Genomic DNA, 23,593 nt, shown 5'->3' on the forward strand with positions numbered 1-23,593 from the left:
TTATTGTATTAGTCTTAAGTTCATGGGGTTTTTTAACAATATTAATAGTTTACTTTAGAACACATTTTGATGAATTAACTAAACTTTTACTAAACCATTGAAAACAAAATTCAGAGTCTAATGCAGCAATTTGTTTTGTTTTTTGGATATGTTCTAATAGTAATTTGAATCCCTGTTCGATTTCTGAGAGACATACAATCATTAATAATGGTGGCAATAATAAATTAGGGGCAGTTTGAAAATAAAAAAATTATTATTATAATACACTGGCATACAAATTAAACTGTATGGTTAGTAATTTGCAAAAAATTTAAGTTACAATTTAAATGCAATCTACACACTGGAGGCCACTGAAAGCAAAGGATTTTCAGTTATCGGCCCGCCTTGCAAGAGGCACAACAATTGTTACGATAATAGTCATGACCGCAAAGTTTCGCATTGACGGCCCATTGGCAATTGGAGAACTGATCCACACAGACAGGAGATGCATCATTTTGGGGCAATTCCTCATTAAACTCTGTCAATTTAGATTAAAACTTTAATATATTCGATAAGGATTTCAAAATTGAGCATACATACCTTCGCATTTTTCAGTATTACAACTGCGGAAAATTGGTTCCCTAAGAGCGTATCTACATTTGTTGGAATCTCGTAAGATGTTTTGCTTATTATCGTATTCCAAGCACTTAACACTTCGTCGCTGTGTGCCATTGCAAGGTTTCGAGCACTGACAATAAAATTTTAGTTAAAACTTATAATATAGGCAAAAGATGACAGAAGTTAATCTCACCTCTGACCACTCGGAGTAATGCCAACGAGGAGCACAATACGGAATCTCATCATGTGAACACTTTTCCATTAGTTGAGGTTTCAACTCGGGCTTACAGTCCTCTTCATCTGTGATTAATTGATTTTGTATGCAAAGTATAACACGACTTCGAGTTAGATTGAAACAGTCGCCATTGCAAGAGGACCATGGTCCGGCAAACCAATCGCCAACTTTGCAAGCCGATTGTTCGCAAGGTCTGCGATTATCCGGCGTATCTCGTGGATCGCAACGCTCTGTGCTAAGCTTGGAACGGTCACAAAATATTGTACGATACTCTATACCTGCCCCACAACTGGCGGAACACTGTTGATTCCATTCGGACATTAGCCAGGTAGCACTTGTGGCACCTTTGTCTGCCTTATAGCGTTGACTACGCGTGCCATTTGCGTCCAACTGGAAACGATAACGACCTGGATTCCTTCGTCGCGCCTTGGGGCATTCGCATTGCTTCTGCGTGGGAGGCTGTTCCTCCAGGCAAGCCGCCTTATCGACATGTATCACAATGCCTGAGGCAAGTTCCTGTACACAACTCAACTCACGTCGGCGGAATGCCTCACCATGTTGGCAACGACACTCACCCCAATCATCCACTCGCCAATATGCTGGGCAAGGTTGTGTATTACAATGTAAGAGATTCTCATTAAGCACAGGTTTCTCCGCATGTAGACAACGGCGTTGTGAATAATAACGCACAGGATTCTCACGGGCACAGCGGACCATGGGAACTTGGGTGCCTCCGCCACAGGATTTGGTACATGAACTGAAACCAATTACTTTCCAATGATATTTGCGTCGACGTCCTGTTCTTATACTGCTTGATGAGCCGGCATCCTCATTGCCAGATCTTAGAAAGCCATCGCTACTCTCTAAGGATAACTCATTTTCCTCCGAGTCAGAGACAATAGGAAGCAAGTACTCATACTTTACGCCAGGATTAAGAGTTTTGCTATAAATCTGGGAATGAAAATTAGATTTAAAATAAGTTTAGAAAACTTGTGTTAATGTAGAGTATTCATATTGGTTTACCAAAAGTTCCAATGGTTCTCGTATTGGTCCTGTACTTGTTATCCACTCGGTTACCCCATCTCCATGCTGCACCCCATCGATTCGATGATAGTCAAAAGTGGAACCAACCGCTTCATAAGATGCACTCTCTGATATCTCATTCTCTCCATTAAAAATGCACTTCTGATCCGATGTGCGCAGAACTTTAAAATACCAAATGACACAAAAGAGATTTTATTGTGTAATTAACTCTGCGTACGTCACTTACCCAACAAATTGATGCTGTTCTTTAGTTCGGTTATCGAAATATTAGAAGCCCCTGCAGGTATGGTAGCCACATGGACATATGCATCCTCTGGCAAAGGATCTCGGGTGAATATGCCCGTCACTGGACGGCACAAAAGGCCGCCACAGCTAACTGATCCACTATTTGCATACAATCCATTGATGGCCCCGCTGGCTTGAACGGCCTGCAAAGTAAAATAGTTTGGGTGTTATACAAAAAGTATGAGAAAAGTAAACAGAGAAGGAATATATAATAAAACTCTATTAAAAAGAACATCAACTTTTACTCACCGTCCAGATAAAGGCTATATATATCAGCATTCCGAGGTCAACTATACATAGGGGAAATATATGGGCATATTAAAACTAAGCTAAAAGACCATCAATCTAATAACTGCAATTGATTGATTGAATTGACATATGGCTTTCTTCAAAGTCAAAGCCAAAAATGCAGACAGAGAAAACCATTTCCTATCCCAAATACTATATATAACATTGATTAATGTCGATTTTGACTGAGCCAGATTCAACTCTTCTCCTTTTTGACGTTTTCTCTAGTAAGAATTCTCATTTAGTAATCTATTTTGGCACACCGACACATAATATTGATTTAAAACAAGGCACCAAATTTAATAAAAATCTAAAATAAAATAGCCGAAAAGGTTAATACTGACAGAGTGTGTATAAGAGTGAACGGGATGGCGTATATATACTATTGAATTTATGTTTTTTGGCCTCATTTTGAATAAGATTTTTCGTTTCGCCAAGTGTATATTAAAGTCGGTATGGAAATTTACTTAAACTTCTTAGCCTCGTGAGTTTTTAATCAATTGTTTTATAATTTAATAATCAAAACTAATGGTTTTGTTTTCATATTTTGGAAATTTATTTAAGTTGGGGATAAACAAATTGAAACCTAAATTTATTTCCCAAATGATTCTGTATAAATGACTTTGTAAAACATCGATATGTGCTTAGAGCCACTCTTAGGTTGTATTAGATTATAAGAATTAGAATTGGCTTTAGCTTAGGAATGGATTTCTAAAAGTATAGGCACCGCTCAGGGATCTATTTCCAAAAATGTTCAAATATTTTGTTAAATAGAAATAAATTCTAAAATTACGATATATTTTTGCTTCTTGCTTTGGCGACTTGTGACTGCTATTTTCTCTTTTCCAAAGTGTCATTTCTTTCGGTTTCCTAAGTCCAGCCCTGTTTCGTGTTACGATTCAAAAATTTGTATAGGACAAGAACAAAACTAACAAATGTCTAATTATTAGCCACTTTCTTTCGCTATTGCATTTTCTTTTATTATGCCAACTTTCAACTAGTTCAATTATTGCCAAGGTGTGAAAGTTAATAGGAAACTTGCAATATTTATGATCATGTATGGGGTAGGGGCTAGCTTACAATCGTCATCCATGGCGAATATTCATAAGTCACATGGAAGTATGTACGACTAACATATGTACATATGCCACAACTGATAAGGCAACGATAGACCCGAGATGGCGCTAGACTCTTATGTGAACGTGAATGCCATACGAACGATTCAATGGCATCAGGGGCTATTCTTTCAGGCACATTTGATTGTTTACGAGAAACATGCGTGGGATTGAAGTGCTTATTTATTTCAAGCACTAATCCATATCTTAGCAGCGGCAACTTGAAATTGTGGAATTTCTTGCCTCCAGCGGTGGCCAGCATCCACAATTTGTTATTTATTTGCCACTCAATAAGCTAAGAAGATAAACTAATGCCCCATTAAATGGAGATTCATTTAATTATTCTCATACTCAATAATATTTCATTTTGTTCAAACATATTTTTGCTCAAAGTCGAGTAACTCGCAATTGTTTACTTAAATATTGAGTGATAATTACCTGACAGAACTCTCTAATTAACTGACTCAGCCTACCAATTATCTAAAGATTTTTATAAAATTTAATGGTACGAACTAAATTATTTTCAATTCTTTTAGTGTAAATAGAAATTCATATACACTTCGTCATTCCATGAGAAATGTTCGGCCTTTGGTATGCATCGGCTAAAAGGGTACATCAACTTCGATCAAACGAATTCATTTTGTATACCATTGACTAAAGAAAGAGTATTAACTTTTAATTTAATTCTGTAAATCTACTTTTTGATTCCAATTTCGGAAACCCAAATAAGAATAAAGTTTGAAATTCAATTTACCACCTTTAAGATGGAATTTTGAGCTAGCTTCAAGAAAGCAATATTACCATATTGGCAACAGAAACTGAATAAGATTTTGAAACATTTGACCTCCAGTTCAAATATTTGAAAAGGTATAAATTGCTTATAAATTTATTGCAATTTTCAGGGGTATTCAAGCTTCGTCAGGAGTTAAAAGTAGCCCCATTTTCTGGTTACTTAATGAATTGCAAAATATTCTTAATCATCACTCATGAGCTAATAGATTTAGCTACATACAATTGTGTAGTTTCAGAATGTCATTGAACTTTGTAAATTAAAATTTATTGAACATTGTCAAGTTTGTCTGCTATGAATAACCACTCTACTGAGTATCACCAGATCAATATTTCTAAATATGATCATGATCCATTATCTTTCCTATTGCGACAACTGTAATTATTGCAGTGAAATCCTTGAACATTTGCCATCTAAGAAGATATCAGCATAAAATATGTGCGATATGTATAATTATAAAATAATAATAATCGATATATCGACCTCTATGATATACCAGTTATTAAAAACGAATAAAAATATACAAGGACATATAACGCCTTTATCAGAAATTAAGTGGCTTCATGTGACCACTTGATAATTTCAAATGATAATTTAAGAATTTGTGGATTAATTTAATGAAAAAACCTCCTTGAATTCTATGGAGAAAGCGCTTTCCGTTTTCTTTTTTCTCTTTTCAAGAACTCCCAAAAACTTTAAACTGTACCCATAATTAAAGCAAAGCAGATTGTTGCAAAATATTGGACAACTTTGCGCCTAAAAAAGTGCAATAAATTATTTAAATTTGTATTCAGTAAGAATATGGAATTTCAAATCAGCACAATCTTGAGACAAATAGTTTATTTTTCTCTCTATGCCATAAATATTAATACTATCTAAATTACTATCTAAATTCACAGACCAGCAAAAAATAGTGTTTATTTCATTTTCTGTGACCGATTGTGACTTTAAAATACCTTCAAGGACTGCGTTAAAAAATGTCAAGGGATTCGATATTATCACAGGAAGGTGAGGAAAATATTTGACCCACATAGGAATCGACCTTGCCAAAAAAAACCCGGCAACGTCGATGATTTGTCCAAAATGTTTATCACAAACGCACATAAAACTTAGTAAAGTTGAGTGAAATTTAAAACACAACTTACTAAATATATTTCCACGCTATCATTTTGTTGAATGATGAACTATATAATTAGTGGATATATTTAGAAACAATTCGTGTCTATTGCATAATAAATCAATTCCAACTGGCCAAGGTCAAGAAAAAAGTTCACACGTACTAGTAAGTAATATACACTAAAAACAAAATAAAGCAGAGCCACTAGTTTTCGGGGCTAAACAGATGCAAATGCGCATAACACATTGATATACAAAAAAAAAAAAATAATAAATTCCCAAAAATACATCTGATTTATAGAATGCCCCAGATGGGGATTAAAAAGCAATTCATTATTTTTTTTTTAATGCAAAAACCTACATATTAGTTGGTCACTTATATGTACATAAATACAGAAATACACATATGTTTGTATGTACGTATGACAAGTGCTGAATGGGAAACAATAACCAATGACTTAATTAATTCCACTCCCAATTCTCAATACGAATATACGCCAATCTAATGTTGCACGACGAGGAACCCGACTCAAAGTGTTTTTCTTTTTTGGATATGTGCTGTGTGCTTGGTTGCGCGATGAATACTAAAATTTTTGATTTCGATTGATTCATTTAAAACAATTTGTGTATCAAAGATTGAGCACGCCAGCAAAATGTTTTTTTTTTTTTTTGCTGCTCTTTCGCGGTCTTCCACAAGTTGAAACATTGGCGCTTGCTCAGTCTATGGGTTTATTTCTTTTTTTGTAGTTTTTTTGCACACGCAATTGCTCTCTTATGTATGGTTAGTTGTACATAGATAAATATCATTAGACTGGCCATGAATTTGCCGGGTATCATATCAGACAAATCAGAAAAGTCAAAAAATCCTTGCTACCTTGATTGATTATTGAAATATTTAAGAGTATATACCAGAGATCCGTCTTTAGAGGCAGCAAGAAAAACGAGTACTTTATAGCTTTAAAGCAAATGCCAAAAAAAAGAATTTGTGGTTAAACTTAAACCTTTTTGCTATTATTTTTACTCGTTTGAATAAGGTATGGTTAAAAAAATGTCTTAATCTTTTGTATCCTTTGTTTACTTTGCTTAAGATTATCATAATTTATTGCATTGTACTAGCATTTGTCAGAACAGAATCTCTTTCTCTCATTTTCAGATCAAATAGGTAACTAATTTGAAATGTTATTTCAAAAAGAAACACTTAAAAATTGTTTTATAATTAAAAACAATTATTCTTATACTTAAGCCTGTCATTAAAAAACTATTTAAGATAAACATTTGAAGTTAAATAATAGAAAACTAATAATTAACCCAACAAAATCTATTTTTTTTTTCTTTTTTGCCACATTTACATTCTTCCTTTTCTTTATTTTGATTGTTAAATTTAAATATTTTGCTATTAATTTTTGTGAACCCAAAAATTGTCCACCCCAATGTGCTCTCATAGAGCAAATGTCTGCTTCGTATTAGCAATGGAATTTGCTTTTTGTTGCTCATAGTCTCAGTTAATGCTCAATTATTTCCATATAGGAAGAAATTTAAATGGTTCCCTTTTAATATGTTGATTTCAAGTATTAAATCTGACATACTTTTTATGTAAATCCTTTTTAACGAATACATTTAAGCGAACGAATTAATGGTCGATGGACCTTTCATCTAGCCGATTTAAAAAGTTATTGTTTACAATGTTTCTTTCTATATTTTGAATAAAATATGAGATATATTTGACTCACCTTACAAATGCCATCAACACACATGGCGCGACTTAAATAATTGGATCGATAATATTCCGCTGGTCGATAACAAGATGTGCCATCGATAACAGTGTCATTAAGTGTTGCAAAGTATTTCATACCCGAAGGCATGCAATTCAATTCACATTCAGTATCATCTGCAAAAAAAATAGTTAATAAAACAAGTAATTTGACTTAGTAATTAAAGAGAAAAAGAAACTAATAAACATTTGCCAATATTTACCTTTTATGTAGGGTTCCCATTTGTAACGCTGACCCTGAAAGTCAATATCGTTATAAGCTGAACATTGTTTGGCTCGAAAATCTTGGGATTCAGGTGGACATGGTATATCATTACATAGTTCATATCGCTTGTAAAGTCCCACACAAGCATTACTCGTAAATCGTTTACCCGTCGAGAAGTTTCTACAAAAAATATACATTTTTTATAACTCCGAATAAAAAGGTTACGAATAATTGAGGCACAATAATAATTATACTTTTTAGAATATTTGCATTTGCATATAATAAAATAAAATAGTATTAAAAAATACATTTATGATATTTTATTTTAAGCAGGCAAAATATTCCATTCATTTGCCTATTTAGCTCCAAAACTTTTACTAGCCGATTAGGCATTGATTAAATTAAATTTTGCAGCATCAAAAAATACATTTACATATATGTATAAAACATTCCATTCATGCTTTTAAAGTCTCATATCGCCTTAGTTTCGCTTAAATTTTCTGTGAAAGGATTGGTTTAAATGAGTTTGAAGTACTCAATTTGAAACATTTAAATTCATAATTTGTTAGGTGAGATATGTTTTTGTAATAGTTCATAACGATTAGTACTACAAAACAAACAAATGCGCCTCACTGCTTTAGAAACTTAAAAACAAATAAGCTAATAAGCTGAACTAAAAAAACAAATCAGCCTTATATGCAAAAGCTTCTCGATTCATCATGTTGGGATAATAAAATTGATAGCCATCTTGTGTAGATCATCTTATTTGATTTTCATCAAATCGTAAAAAGTAAATTTGTCCATTTAGTAATTAACTTTACTTTATTTGTCCATTTAGTAACTAAATGGGAAACTTAATTCAATTTCCTTCATCGATGATGATTCTATAATCGGTTTATATTGCATCTATCTTAAATATTCAATAAACTACATAGTTATCCCAAAAGATAAGTTTATTCTTTATTCGCTGAGAGCTTTTGTATTTCTAGTCTATTGACTCTTCCATTTTCTTTGTCATATGAACAAGTTACATATATATAATAAACATAAAATCTATAAAAAAGTGTAACTCATTTCAAAATAGAAGATTTTAAACAATAACAAAAGTATTTATAGCCTTTCCACTATATCCTCCTCCCTTATAAATGATAGACTTTAGTAAATACTTTCTTACATATTTTTCCACTGTGAATCAGGTTAAATTTTTAACCTAACAAAAATAAACATGAACTGAATATAATATGTAATTAACAAATTTGTTTTATTTATTCGGAATTCGGTGTGCTTTTCGATAACAGCTAGAAGTGAGTAAATATTGTTTGACACATCAAAATAAGTGTCTACATTTGAATACTTGAATGACAACTGAATTGTCTATTGGTTCTCAATGAATTTCTTCTGGAGATATTGGGTCAATTCTTGATTTGGTGGATTTGTTACTTCATTAAGGGCCTTCTGCTTATCATCAATGGAGACATCAGCACCGAGAGCATGTTCAGCTTGAGCCTTTAGGGCTTTGATTTCCTCAACGAATTGCACATTCGACTCCTTTAACAGGTTATCAAAAAAGTCCACAGCACTCTGAATGTCATGATTCAGTTTGGGCAAAGCATCTTGTTTGAGGAAATTCAAGAACTCTGGACTAAATGATTTATCCAAATTGCTAAGGCTAGCCTTTCTCTTCTCCACCTCTGGCTCTTTCTGCAAAGCCTCTAGAGTGGCCAGGGTCTTTTCTATATCAGCCTTATATTGATTTTTCTGTAATAGATTTTTGTAGAACTCAACGGCAGCGACAATATCCTCATTAACTTGATATTCCTGGAGTTTCAGTTGAATGAAGGCTTCGAAATCCGAGGAGAATTGTTGTGGAACACCTTTAATGATAGCCTGTTTTTCATCGTAATTATCCTTCTGGAGGGCCGATTCGTAAAGCTTTATCAATTTCTCCAAATCGACTTTATGCGAACCATCATCCTTGGCCAGTATCGATTCGAATCCTTGAATCTGCTCGCGTATATGATTATTCAAGGCTTCATCTGGATTTCCTGCATATGCCCACTGCAAATTGATAGCCATTTGTGATAACCTTGCCATTTAACACCTCCATGGGGCACTTACCTGTACAAGGGCCAGTAATAGCATACAGGTGGGAATTAGTTTTGCCATTTTAGCAAAATAACTTCTTAGCGAGTGTCTTGATGGCTGAAAACTCAGCTCTGCATCATTCAGGTTTCGTATTTATACCCAAAAAAATTGCCTCTCAGTTTTTTGGGGATTTTTTCTCGACAACTTCACAAATATACATAATGTGACTCTTTGTTTAGGTTGTTTGTTGCTGTTTATTTTTTTTATTCTGTCTTGTTTAGATTTTAAGCTTGAAAATCAAATCGGTAACATCTACACCGTAAAAAAAATTATGAATATTTAACAGTAGAACAACAAATTGAAGAAAATGTTTACATGTTTTTGAGACAACTTTCGCTACCATATAAAATAAGTTTTATAGTCTTTTCTGATGCTTAGCTTTTTGCGGCACATTAAAAGGTATTGTCTTCTTTCGTCTTTTTTTTTTTTTTTGCCAAGTGTATAAATTCACATAAAACAATTTATTTACTTAGACTACATGCGTTATATTTACATTTTACTAACACATACAGAGATCTCTGTTTAGTTAAATGAAATTAGCATATAATTTTTCGGTGACTAATGTTGACAAAACAATTAGCTGCCTTTATTTAACCCTCGTTTCATTGATATAGATCTCTACTAGAAGCCTCTTATTGTTGATTCCAACAAGCTTATTTATTGAATAATTTCTATACCCTTTTGGACTCTCATAGATTGTATCTGAAAGACAAAACAGTTGAATGATTCCTATGTAATTCTAAAAGTAATGGCAATAAGTAACTACACAATGGGAATGACAATGTTTTCGAGTGTTTTTTAATCAAAGGTAAAGATCTATAAAATCTTTAAAAAACAAAAAATTACATTTATTATGTTTTGTTTTTGTGAAAAAAACAACTACCACACCTGTTTTGTATACAAAATCATACTTTTATTAGATTGTAGATAGATATCAAATTAATTGTATCTACATTTAAATTTAAAATTGGACAAACAAACCAGAAGTAAAGCTCATTGCACTAACCAGTTTGATTTTTTCAATCCACTGCTAATGGCCAATCACACACATAACCGTCTGCCGATGAGCCAAAAGATAACAATGTTCATGACAGCGGCCAAATGACGTTAATTTGAATGTTAATAAACATTTCAATATGTCATAGGCGGCTGGCACTACGGCTCTCGAGTTATCAAGATCAAAAGGCACGACACTATCAAACGTGGACAGCATTAGAAGAATTGCCCCCTTAAAATTGTAATTTGATACATTTGTATTTGGCCAAGGTATGTACTTCTTATGGCTAATGGAAAATTACATGTAATATAATAAACATTTTTTACACTTTTTATTACAAAATATGACTTTGCTAAATACACTGAATGAAAGGCTTACCCTAAAGCAAAACAATATTCATATTATTAACAAAAACAACAAAAATTAAAAAAATACTTTTTAAAAAAAACTCAAATTCTTAATTTTGAATTTGCGTTTTAAATTGTATTATTTTCATATTTTTAATAAAAGCAACTAGCAGCACATTTAAGACACTTGTCTATTTTTCTGAATTTTAATTTTATTAGTGGTTTGTAAATAAAGAATTTAAATTATTATTAATTTTTATCAAAAAAATATTAAAATACCATCTAATTGTTAAACTGTAATCCTCCTGAGATATTAAAATAGCCTAAATTTCTTTAGTTGTTTCTCTTTTCGATATACCAAATTGAAGTCACTTTCGAGATAAAAAAATTCAGTTCAATTCCAAGTTTTAATATTTCCAAGAACAAATTAATTACAAATTTAACATTCAAAGAAAAAATATCAAAATGAAAAATTACTTTTTATGTTTGAAATTAAAAAATTTAAGTCACAAACCAAGTAGATAAGTTGCCCTTAAAATTGGTTTCTATTCTATTTCTATATGTCAAATATAAACCAAAATTAATAGAAATAATCCTTTCAACGGAAAAAAGAAAACAAATATTATCCTCCTATGAAAGCTATATGATCTTAAGAAAATATTGATGATCTCTGGGAAAGATATACATATATTAACCAAGTGGCGGATCTAAATCAAATCGTATATCTTGACCAGTTTTATAAGTAAAATGTCGGTTTTAGGCAGAAAAGTTTCCCTCATTTTACTCCGAGGATCCTTTAGTGCGTTACCAATAAATTAATTTAACAAATATTACACTTTTCAAGATATATCTATAAAAAATAAAAAACTTATAGAGTTAAATCTTTCTTTTTTACCATTACCTCAATCGAAGCCATATGATATAGTGGTCTGATTCCTGCAAATTCGAGGTATAAAAAACTTTAGTCAATAGAAACCGAAATGTAACATTCGAAGTTTCAAAGATAATCGCATTGATCTAGACAGAAAAAACGAATATGTATAACCTATTTGAAAGAGTATAATGACGTATAAAACTTGATTTTTTTAAAATTTAACTGATATTCGTTGAGCTCCCTTTGCATTAGATGTACTTCACCGGGTTTTTCTAAGTACTCCATTTATATGTATACTATTCCTGATCATTTAGTATCAATATTTATCTCAGCAAACAAATGCAAATTTTGCTTGTGGTTTGGCGAGTTAAGTGGCCTAATACTTATCACCTACGAGATACTTGGACGGTCGATATAAAATACAGTAGTCTTTGCAACAAATGGAACAGCTTTTAGACAATTTGTTGTCAATTCTCATACTCACCTGTTGATACACTTTCTTATCTGATGCCTTATTCCTCCGCCGCAACTGCGAGAACATTCGCTCCATTCATTCCAATTGGCCCAACGCGGATAGGGGCGAACTTTTATCTTAGTTTTCTTCGTAGTCGTTGCCACTAAAGTGCTGGTAGTTAGTGGCTCTTGAGTCACAGTTGGCATGGCCAATGTTGTAGAGGATTCAGTAGTCACTGAATGGGAAGTGTTATTTATGCTAGACAAAATTATATCGTTTGCAAGCGATAAATTTGTCGACTTTAATGGCTCTTCCGTGGAAATTGGTATATTAGTGGTTTTTGCATTCAGTGACATTGTCGTTGATTTAAGTCCGGATAGGGCTGAGTTTGTTGCCTCGGAAGTTGCGGTTGGTTTCTCATATTCGCTGAATACTTCGTTGTTTCTGGATTTTTGTTTTGATGCGATATTTTTTTGTGGACGCCATAAATTGGCAAACTCCAAGGTTGTCTTGGGTTTAATATTTGTTTTTGATTTGTCTGTTTTTGGTTTGCTATGTTGCTTAAGCCATTCTTCATGTTTCTGAAAACAAAAGAGAAGGAATCTTTGAGAACTCTTTTTAAAGTCGGATCTGGAAATGTGAAAAGGCAGACATTTGCCCCTTGAAATTATTAGGATGAAGTGAAATTATGATCAATTGCATTATTTGTGTGGAAAATTTCCATGTGTAATAATAGTTTTCCGATTTCTACCAGTTTTGAATCTGAAACTAACTTTAAAACAACGTTTTATTTGCAATGGCTTAAAAAAAAAACAAAGAAACTACTTTGTATATTAACAGACAAATGAACTAACCGACTCTGATCAATTTCATTTTGGAAGTATTTTTTCAACCAAGTCATATTATAATTGCTCAACTTATGCGATTATTATTTCATATACCCGTGTATTTGGCTTTCTTTAAAAAACGATCAGAGTTAAGTTGAATTTATCTTTATGGCTTTAGGTAAAACCAGTCTTGACAATATTAAAATTTTATGATTGTGCATTAAAGTGGCCTTCTTTCGAATGGCTTATTTACTACCAACTGGCAAATTGCTTACCTTGATGCGTTCTATAGTTGATAAATCCGAGTGTACTAAATGGGTACAGATAACAGCCATAAAAACGAAATAAATACTGAAAAAATTAATAAAGAAGAAATATTAATTGAATTATATTGATATTTGTCTTTAAATAATTGATGTTTAAGTCAATCACACACATAATGAAACACAATATGTATATACATTATCATGACATGGAGCTTAGCTTAGATTCATTCTGAGATTGAGATTGACAGGCAGAGGAGATAGACAGATGATTGACAATAGCTTAAATTGATTAACTTGTCTAGCCAAACAAACCTGGCTAATTCAACTGTTACCAACAAAATGATGTTATATGTATATCTGACAAAGTTTTAACGATTAAAATCATCTTTAATATTCTTTTTTATATGTATGCACATGCTTGAAGATTTAATGATTTTTAAGTAAATTTGCGTAGGTCAACGGCAAAAAGTAACCCATAATTAATGGAAGACTTCCCACAACGAAAATGAAAAGAAAACAAAACAAAATTCAAGTTTTTATCGCGCGAGCCACCAATAAGTAATAAAATTAAATTTATGTAGCCCAAACTGAACTGGTCCCCATAACAAATTATGTAAGTTGAGAATTTCTGCGGCACATTAAATAATTAAACCCAATTGAAATAATTTTTGTTTTTTTTTTTTTTCTTGTGTGTAGATTTAAGCTATTTGGTAACTTAAAGAAACCATAATTTATATGAAATATTGAGTGCCTAACCCCAACATTCCAGTTAATCTATTATTCATAAAAACTACCTCCCCCTCCCCCTTACCAACCCTCTCTCACAATCTCTTTCATTCATGCTTATAAAATGATGAATGTACATTGAAAATATGCCCAAAGTCAGTCATTTAAAATGTGTTGAAGATATTTATAAACCTCTTATATGTATATATTTATTTATAATTGACAAAGAGGGTCAAAATATTTGCAAAACAATCATGAGCAAAATTCACGAATAGAATGGAATAACTTTTGTGCAACTAACTAAAAGCTTAGTAAGCATTGCGTGTCGATCATCAAATTGGGATAACTAAATGAGGCAGGTGCTCTTTAGCTTAAATATTTAATAATCAAGCTAAAGGTTTTAGTTCAGCTTTGGCTTTTAATTAAAGACTGATCTCTGTATATTTAATAACAACTTCAATTAAATTGAAATTAAGATTTTTAGTGTTGATATAAAGCTGATATATTCATTTTTGGCTTAATGATAATTTGAGTATTGTGGACAAATTAATAAAAAATTTTGAAGTCTAGCTAGATTCTTTTACCATGAAGATTGTGAAATTTGCTGTTTCTTTAAATAAATATAGAGGTTTAAAAAACTTATTGTCATAAATGTTTATTTGTACAATACAACAAACCAATTGTATATTTTTCTCGATGTAGAAACTTTTCACATGTCTAAGACTAAAATCTTACTTACCTGCATTTGGTTAAAAAGTTTGCCATTGTAAGTATCTGCAAAAAGAAAAGACTTAATTTTATAATTAATATTAAAGCAAAGTTAATATGAAACAAAAAATTTTTTTAAAAAATATATTAAGGTAAGTCAGTAATCTAAAACACAGAAAAGTAGGTTAGTTTTGGGAATCGTATTCTTAAGCCTTTTGAATTTGGCAATTAAAATTTGACTCTTTCTGAGGTAAAACACTTATTGGATGGCAATGCAATTAGAAAATGTAAAATGAGAATCGAAAATGACAGCAACTATAATTAATACATATGTTTTAATAAATTTAAACTATTAAAAGAGACAGTCGATATTAAAAAAGAAAAAAAAAACAAAACAAAAAGAAGAATTTCATTTCATATTCAGGTTTAAACTCAATGACTAAAAACTAGAACTACATATGTAGGTATATAGTTGTTGGTTTATATAATTATATACCCAGTTAATACGGGAATTTAGATTAAGCTCGTTGAGAATTTTCCACGATATTCAAATATCATGTGGGATACGTGGATAATAAGTTTGCTCCCGAAAGTATGCAATGCAAAAGAAAACGATTTTTTTCTCCCGCTTTTAATGTTTTTGATTATAATCAAGTCAATGTAAAAACTAATCTTGATTGTTTTGATAAATTTAAACATATTGATTTTTTATTACTGTTACCTTAACACTATTCACATATGTATGTATATTATATTGTTCTGCTGATTGTTCACTCTTGGATAGATTGCAGAAAAATATGATCTTCAATGAAAGAAATTACTACCTAATTTTGAAAATACTATTCAAACCTTTACACTTGTTTGGAATCTAAAAACTTAAGAGAAAAGTGTACCTTTAGTACTGAAATGATCTGTTAAAAAAATAACTTTAGAAACTTTTGAGTTACTTAGAGTTGGTAATCCCCTCTGGTAGTGATTAACATAAACGACAGTTGAGTAACAGAAACATCAAAGTCGAACTGATTCGACAATTTTGTACGGTATATATGTATGTACATATACATACATATGTATGTACAATGTGCAAGTACTATACGTAATTAGTTTCAGTCTTCTGGGATGACTTTACGCACAGTCGAGCTTAAAGAGGAACAAATAAAACGGCGCTGAATGCGATCATTAATCTACTAGTAATTTGCGCCAACAACTGCGACAGAGTTCGACACGCCCATCTATAATGAGCTCTCTGAAAAAATAGAAGAAAAAAAAACGAAAAATTAAAGCAGACTTCAAAACATCACATCAGAACATTGTCTGGCAATTAACCCATTTTTTCGGAAACTATTCTATTCTAACCCACCAAAATCGTTGCGGAATTGTCAACATTCCTACATACAAATATGTACATACAAGTGTATATACATACATACATATATGAGTGTATAAAGAGGGACAAAAGTTGAATATTCTTCACAATTGTTATCGATTTATATATACGTTCATACATACTCTGGTTATACCATGTACCCAGAGGATTAAATTGTATATTAAAATGGCCAATTCGAATTAGGTATGTATTTAAGAGGCAGAAGGAAGCTTTTACGACTTCATGAAGTATATACATATGATCAGAATCAACAGTCAAATTGATCTAGCCATCTAGATCCGCCTTTTTGAATACCAGATCTCAGATCTCTTATACCTTAAACAAATTTGGCACTTGGATTATGTTCAGAGAACAAGTTTGATACTTGAGTTTTAAATAAAAAATTAATATTCTATTAAGATCTACAGTCATCACCTACGCAGACTAAGTTTCCCAACCACCTTTAATGCTGCCACATATTTTTAACATTAGGCTTTTAAAATTTAAGATATCGTGGTAAAATTTTAAACTCTAATATTTGTTATTAATATCTATCGGCCTACCAAATTTCATAAGAATGGAATTAAAAGTAGCTTAGTTACGAATAGAAATATTTTCATTAGGAGAGGGCTAGTATCCTCGTAAGAGCGAGTGAGATAGCCTGCATTTCTTAAATGGCATGGAGAAAAATGTGATTTACAAATAAATATGGTTCTTCAGTGCATGGTATGTCAAAGTCGTTGCGACATATCATTTGGGTACTTAATTTCTTATCTACTAAGCCTGCAGATTGTTTTAACATTTTTCATTTTTATTACCGATTGGAAATATAAATGGACATATTTTTTACATAATTTAACCAGCTAACAACAATTGGATGCTAAATATAAGCTTAGAGTATCTATTAGCCTCAGTCTATGTGGAAATGATGAAACTGGAAAATAATTGGAAATACTCTATTAAAAAACGTACCACGAAATGAGAATTTTTAAGCGTGGCAGCTGTTTGTTGTGGTTCATAAATCGTTTTGCGATAACGTCAAAAGTTTTCCGAATGAGAATTAAATCTTATCGCCAACACATCGGAAGTCGTTAAAGCGGAAAAACTATGTATGTATGTGCCTATACACACACACACACACACATTGATGCATAAGCTTAGATGCAAAAAAAAAAAAAAACTCAAATCGATTCCAACCGAAATCCATTTAAATTGAAAGTATCTCAGGCATTGGCAAAAGGCTTCGTTTGTTTAGACAAACAGCAAATCGTGCGTGACCACGCTAATGCTAGGGAAAATTCGATAAAAATAGGCGATGAGATCCGCAATTGCCATTGCCATCACCGTGAAACGATACAAACCCCATACCCAAAGCCATATCCATTTGTATGGCACAAAACAAAAAACTGGGAAGGGTGCGTATGAGAATGCCTACGAGTATGTTACGTAGTTTTTTGTGTTTTTGTGCTTACACACCCAGTCAAAATATATATATACTTAAATATCGCCATGTACCTACTCATATATATAAGTATAATGTAAAATATATGCTCAACATACTTTCTATTGAGCTTCTGGATCACTATTGACCTTCATGGTGTCTAAATCTCGATAAATTTTTTGTGTGTTGCGTACATCTGCATATTTGGTAATGACTTAGAATGTGTGTGTGTGTGTGTGTGTGTGTTTATGCGAGGGCTACTTTAACAATTATCAACAAAAAGAGACATATCTTAACTCTACAAATGTTGAAGATGTTAACAAAAAGGTTAAAGAGTATTAGCTCCTCACCAAACTAAAGCATTTATGTTGTATACGTTTTTAAATTTACTTTTTCCCTCATATAATCCAAGTTTTGTTCGTGAACAGATCTGGGAAAATTTCAATATGTTTTTCTTTCATTTATTCAGTAACGGATTTAAAGGGTATTAAATAAAAAAAATTTAAGAAATTATTAAGTCAAAAAGGTTTGCAATTTTTAAAACTTATCAGTTTAATAAAACCATTATAGTAACCAAACAACAAGTACAATACCCAAAAAACTGTTTTCCAAACTGGGGCATTAGAAAGTGTTTCGAAAACCTTCAAAAATTGAAATTACTCGATCAATTAAGTGCCCTTAAAGGCGTCATAAAAACAATAATCATGCAAAAAGGATTCTACAAGAACTTGATATTTGCGCCATGTTTAAGGGAGAAATATCCATAAAGTTTAAACAAAAAACGGAAAACAATATGCTTTAAGTCTTTTTAAGCATTTTTAAAACATAATTTAAAATAATTCATCATTATTATTCGTAAATACTTCGATTGTCTTAGCTTTTAGGCTCCATTTTAATTTTATTTTTCAATAAAGATCTATGAACGCTTCTCCCTGAGGTTTTGCACAAATCATTTTGAGTTTTTAAAATTTTTCTAGAGAAAACTTTATTAAACAATCAATCCAAATTTAAGTCAATGCCAGCAATTTAATCTGCGAATTAAGTTTTTGTGTTAATACTTTTATGTTTATCCATTAATTTGTTAATATAAATAAACAAAATTTTTGTTTTTGAATTACTAGAACAGATACGATATCAATAGGATATAATCGTTAGGAAAGTCTCGCCGCGACCCTTTAAATTGAAAAAAAAAAATTGATAAAAATTGTGACATATTTAAGAAGGAGTAAAAAAAATAACTTACAATTTTAATTAGCAGAAATTCTAATGCAAATCAAGACAATTCTAGAAATATTTTAACTCATATCAGTTGTATTGTTGTTTCGGGATTATGTAATATTTTTCAAAAACCAAAACGAAAAATTCATAAACTGCTAGCCCCTTCCACTTCATTCATAATGACACAGTGCACTTTTTGGAAAAAACTGTGTCAATAGACCATTTTTCATACGCCCCCTCCTCCCATTTGACAAAATGAATAACTCGATTTGAGGAATAAGAAAAGCAAAGATATTTTTATATCCATACAAAGACACTGTATATAAATACGTTTTCAGTGGCAATAGCACTTGACTCTGTCATACAAAATAAAAAAAATATGACACAATACGAATTTTGAATAGAAAGTGAATGCAATCTAAAACGAAGCACTTGAAAGAACTAACAAAATTGTCTGTGTATACATATATATATCGATCTATGTATATATGTATGTACAATTTGAGTATTGGTCATTACATCAATATTTATACACAGATGTGAGCATTTCCGCTCTAGCCGATGGATCTGCGAAAGAGTTCCGTCTGGAATTTCTTCATGGATTCATGTATTCTGTCTGATAGTCATCCGTCAACAATAGCCAAAAGAAATAATAATAAAATCTAATTGATTATGTGTGTGAAATGGAATCGTTGGACTCTTGAATTTGCCAATATCACATATAGACATGTTATTAATTACAATTAGTTAGTACCTACTAAAATATAGGAATTTATTTTTTGTTCTGTAAAGTGTTAAGTTAAAAATTTAGGCCAGTTTTCGTTTTCAAACTTAAATCGACAGCAGTTTCGTAAAGTTTTCGAACTTGTTTTTCGACTCGAAGTTACATATTGAGGCTAAAATTTAAAACATTTTTGTTGCATCTATTTCAAGTTGAGGTTTATGTGGTTCACATTTTTATTACTGTCAAAGTCTTTTTGGAAAATTGCCTATTTTGTAATTGGTTTTTAATTTCAATTCAATTTTCAATTTTATTAAGAATAAAATTGATTTCATTATTCTTAAAGCATGTTCCGGTTTTCCATTTCGAATTAGCTTGTTGAGATAGAAATTATAACCTTGTTTTGCTCTCATTTTCACTTATGTATAAATAAATTATAAAATTATATAAATTTATAAAGTTATCTGCTGAGTTTGTGTTAAATCGTTAGCTTTTTTGCAAATGTATTAACTTAGAGATTTCAATTTTAATTTCTAATTCCAAATTGTTGCGGAAGCTACATAAATATGTTATCTTTAAAAATAGTTAGAAGATAAAAACAGAACATTTTAAATGTACATACATTGAACTCGAAGCAAAAATGTTATTGCCTTTTTGTTAGTGAAGCAAAAATTAGTTGCTTACTTTCTTATATATACTTATCAAATTGAGGCAAGTCAATGAATAATGTTTTCAAACAAAACATATATGTATTTTATTCTTTTCTGATTGCCTGCCAAGAATATTTCTTCTATCCACTAATATATCACTATATGAATTAAAAACGCAAATTTGATTTTAAGCTTGTTTTATAATTATAACGCCACTTTCAAGCAATGCGTTTTTTTTACTACAAATGTTAACAGTTAGCAATTTTTTTATATGTAGATATAACGTAAATTACCAAAATTAAAACATATTTTTTTCCACTAACTAAAAAACAAAACAAATTTCTATCGTTAGAGTTCGATAACGAGTTCAGATTTAATTATTTTTTTTTCTTCTTCGTCCTTTAGTCCTTTTTATTCAATTTGTTTCACTTCAGCAAAGGCGAACAGAACATTATCTGTCAATTTAAACTTTAAAAAGGTATTAATAAACAAAATCAAAAGAAAAATATAATAAATAACATAAAATACTACTCATTTAGATTTAATTTTCAAATTACACATTAGCTCCTTCTTAGACACTTTTCGTTTTAATTCTAATATCTATATTCATTCATCATATCTGCCATCTAAGATTCGACTTCCAGAAAGTGAAACTTTAAGTTTATTGTATTGAGCACTCAATAAACGAAAGGGGTCATGTATTTTCATATTTATTGTTTTTTACAGAGACAGCGACCCCGACCCCAGACTCTAGACCCGAAAAGATTGATTGATCCACTTGAATTCTGTGGATATGCGGTAATGTGGTTAAACCTTTTTTTTTGTTTTGTCCATTGATTCGTGACTTTAATGAAATGACTTTAGATATGAAGCATTTTTGAAAAGAAAACAATTAAGCTGTTATCACTTGTGCCTCTCAATTCCCTCATCACCTTTATTTTCTTACTTCAATTTTCTGGACTTGAAAAACTTGGGGAAATTATATTGTTCAGTCTTAGGGCTATTGTATATGATGACTTAAATTCTTATAATTTTCAAAAAATCATAGAAATCTTCTTAAAACTTAGGAAAAAAAACTTTTGCCACTAATAGCATGTAAGGTATTAAAACATTTGCCAATGCTTAGGTACTTCATATGAAAAAATATACATAGCTGTAATTAGTTTTCAATGACCGTAGTTTTAGGTTTTGAGTTTGTTAAGTAGTTTTAGGTTTACGTTACGCCATTTCAGTTTTAAGTACTTTTTTTTAATTATTCTTTAAGGTCAGTTTCAAGCATAAGAAAAATAGGTTAAAAACTTAAAAAACATTTAAGTTTTAAGAGCTGTGAAAACCTTATAAAAAAATATAATCTTTTCAAAATCTATTAAATGCTTAATAACTGTAATATTCACTTTCATTTCAAATTGTGAGAATTCTTAATTTTTTTTTTTGGCAGAATTTCGTTGCATACTTAGCAACTAATTAGAAAACATTTTTCGGCACTTTAACTACACGAGTTATTAACATAGTATGAATGATTATTCTATTCATTATTTATTCACAAAATACTTTTTTATATTTTGACAATTTTAATTAATAATTTTTTAACCTACATAACGACAAAAATTCACTTGTGTTTAAACTTTATATATTTGGATATGTAAATTATTTATTTTGGATATTTTTAATTGTTCACAAATTGATAAGCTTTACTAATAAATATAATTTGTTTAAAAATTGATTAAAATGATTTTAGTAAGTCGCGATTTAATTCCGTTTCGATTGAAGCCGCCGTCATCATCGCGTGGTACGCAAATCCAAACTAAAATTGCGGGAAAATCGTTTTGGGAATTGAAGCGATGAAAGCAGAGTCTCCCACCCATCCCTCCAGCCCTCCAGCCCTCCATCCATCGCCTCTCGTCGTCAAGTCCCATGTCCAAAGGCAAACAAACATTATAGTGTGGCGTTGCCTATGCGATAGAACGTCAAGAGCAGCACTTACTTGCTCCGAGTGGTCCCACAATGGTTGGGGGTGGTGAAGGTGGCGGGGTGTATAGTAGGCGGTGAGGGGTACAGTGGTGAGTCTATGCTGTGGTTGTGTTTGTGTTTGCTGTGTGTGGCAGCATAGTCGACATTGTCGTTGTCGGCGCACGCCCAAAAAGTCGGGAAGCAAACGTGCTTCTACTGCGAACGCGCAACATTTCATATGAGTGAGTGAGCATAAACATATAGAGGCTACAGATGATCATACATAGAAGTGTATACATTGCACATCGACAACAACAACAACCACAACAACTACTACATATTACCTACTGATGTTGCGTACTCATAAAAACAAGAACTACTTATTTTTTTTTTTGGTAATCCAACCCAAAAGGCTATTTAAACTGTTGACTTTAACTTACTCACACTTTGTAGATAAAAAAAAACAAAAAAAATACACCAATTGTTTTTATCATAAGCGGAAATGTGACTTCTGTGTGGGGTATATAGAAATAATCAGGTGCATTCTCCTTGAGAGACTTGTGTAAATTTTTTGTAAACACACATATTTACATATTTACAAATGTATCTTTTCATGTGTAAGTACTTGGATAGTTATTAGCCATGTAAGTTAATAGGCATTATTTTCTTAGCCCTCATATGTGCCCTAAAATTTACGAAAAATCAGTTTCTGTGTATGAACTTAGTGAAATATTATTTCATCCAATTGAATGAGATTTTTAATGTTTTACATAGAAAGTACTTTGTAGAAGAATAAACATATGTATACTTTGAATATTCAATTTATATATCTATATTTTGAGCATTGAATTGTAAAAACTTCTTCTGCGTCTAAATAGATGTCTTAGAAAAACTTTAATTAATTATTTTTAACCCTTTTTATCTCTAATACTTTGATTACTGAAAGGTAGTTCCTTTGAGGATTAATCTGTTTTCTCTGACTCGATCTTTCACCTATTCAGACAGAGAGAAACAAAATAAAACATTTTTTAGGCCAGACGTTAGCTGCATTTAACGATCTTTGTATATATATAAAAAATATATATGGTATAGTTGCCCGATCGAATTGATTCCAACAAATTAGATTAGAAGGAAACTAATGTAAGAAGTTTCGTATCTAAATCACAAAAAATAGGAGACTAGTTTGCTGGACAGAAGGACATATTGGCAAGGACCAATTGCATTTATAGCTAAATTCTAAAAACCTAAAATGTTTAGTTTGACAATTCTTTACGTTTCCTAGGGGTCTACTCGCTTCAATAGTATTTGTAAATATAACATCCTAATTGAAGTTACTTCTCGATTTTTTGATTATGTTTTATAGTTTGTAATTTTTGGAATACTTAATATAAACAGCAATCTAGTGTCTAAATATTTGGAAAATCAGGGTCAGACAAGGGTTAATTTACTCTTCTTTG

At 31.4% G+C, this 23,593-nt stretch overlaps 2 protein-coding genes across 3 annotated transcripts; both read right to left on the reverse strand.

The window, feature by feature from the left end:
- Positions 1–291: 291 nt before the first annotated feature.
- Positions 292–22,007, reverse strand: LOC6641927 (papilin). 2 transcript variants are annotated; one of them, XM_023175794.2, is made up of 11 exons: positions 21,782–22,007; positions 14,822–14,856; positions 13,366–13,441; positions 12,294–12,844; positions 7,445–7,626; positions 7,201–7,358; positions 2,103–2,304; positions 1,856–2,037; positions 791–1,783; positions 580–727; positions 292–517 (listed from the first exon to the last, which is right to left on the reverse strand). In XM_023175794.2, the coding sequence occupies exons 2-11, from the start codon at positions 14,845–14,847 to the stop codon at positions 372–374; spliced, it is 2,664 nt and encodes an 887-aa protein (XP_023031562.2). In that variant the 5' UTR covers positions 14,848–14,856; positions 21,782–22,007; the 3' UTR covers positions 292–371. The 2 variants fall into 2 exon arrangements, with proteins under 2 accessions (XP_023031562.2, XP_023031563.1); XM_023175795.2 differs by lacking the exons at positions 7,201–7,358; positions 7,445–7,626; positions 12,294–12,844; ... (1 more) ...; positions 14,822–14,856; positions 21,782–22,007 and adding an exon at positions 2,411–2,449.
- On the reverse strand, positions 8,682–9,661 carry LOC111518574. The gene is made up of 2 exons (XM_023175796.2): positions 9,565–9,661; positions 8,682–9,504 (listed from the first exon to the last, which is right to left on the reverse strand). The coding sequence occupies exons 1-2, from the start codon at positions 9,610–9,612 to the stop codon at positions 8,821–8,823; spliced, it is 732 nt and encodes a 243-aa protein (XP_023031564.1). The 5' UTR covers positions 9,613–9,661; the 3' UTR covers positions 8,682–8,820.
- Positions 22,008–23,593: the final 1,586 nt, after the last annotated feature.

Source organism: Drosophila willistoni (assembly GCF_018902025.1).
Source record: "Drosophila willistoni isolate 14030-0811.24 chromosome 2R unlocalized genomic scaffold, UCI_dwil_1.1 Seg167, whole genome shotgun sequence".
NCBI classification, from domain to species: Eukaryota; Metazoa; Arthropoda; class Insecta; order Diptera; family Drosophilidae; genus Drosophila; species Drosophila willistoni.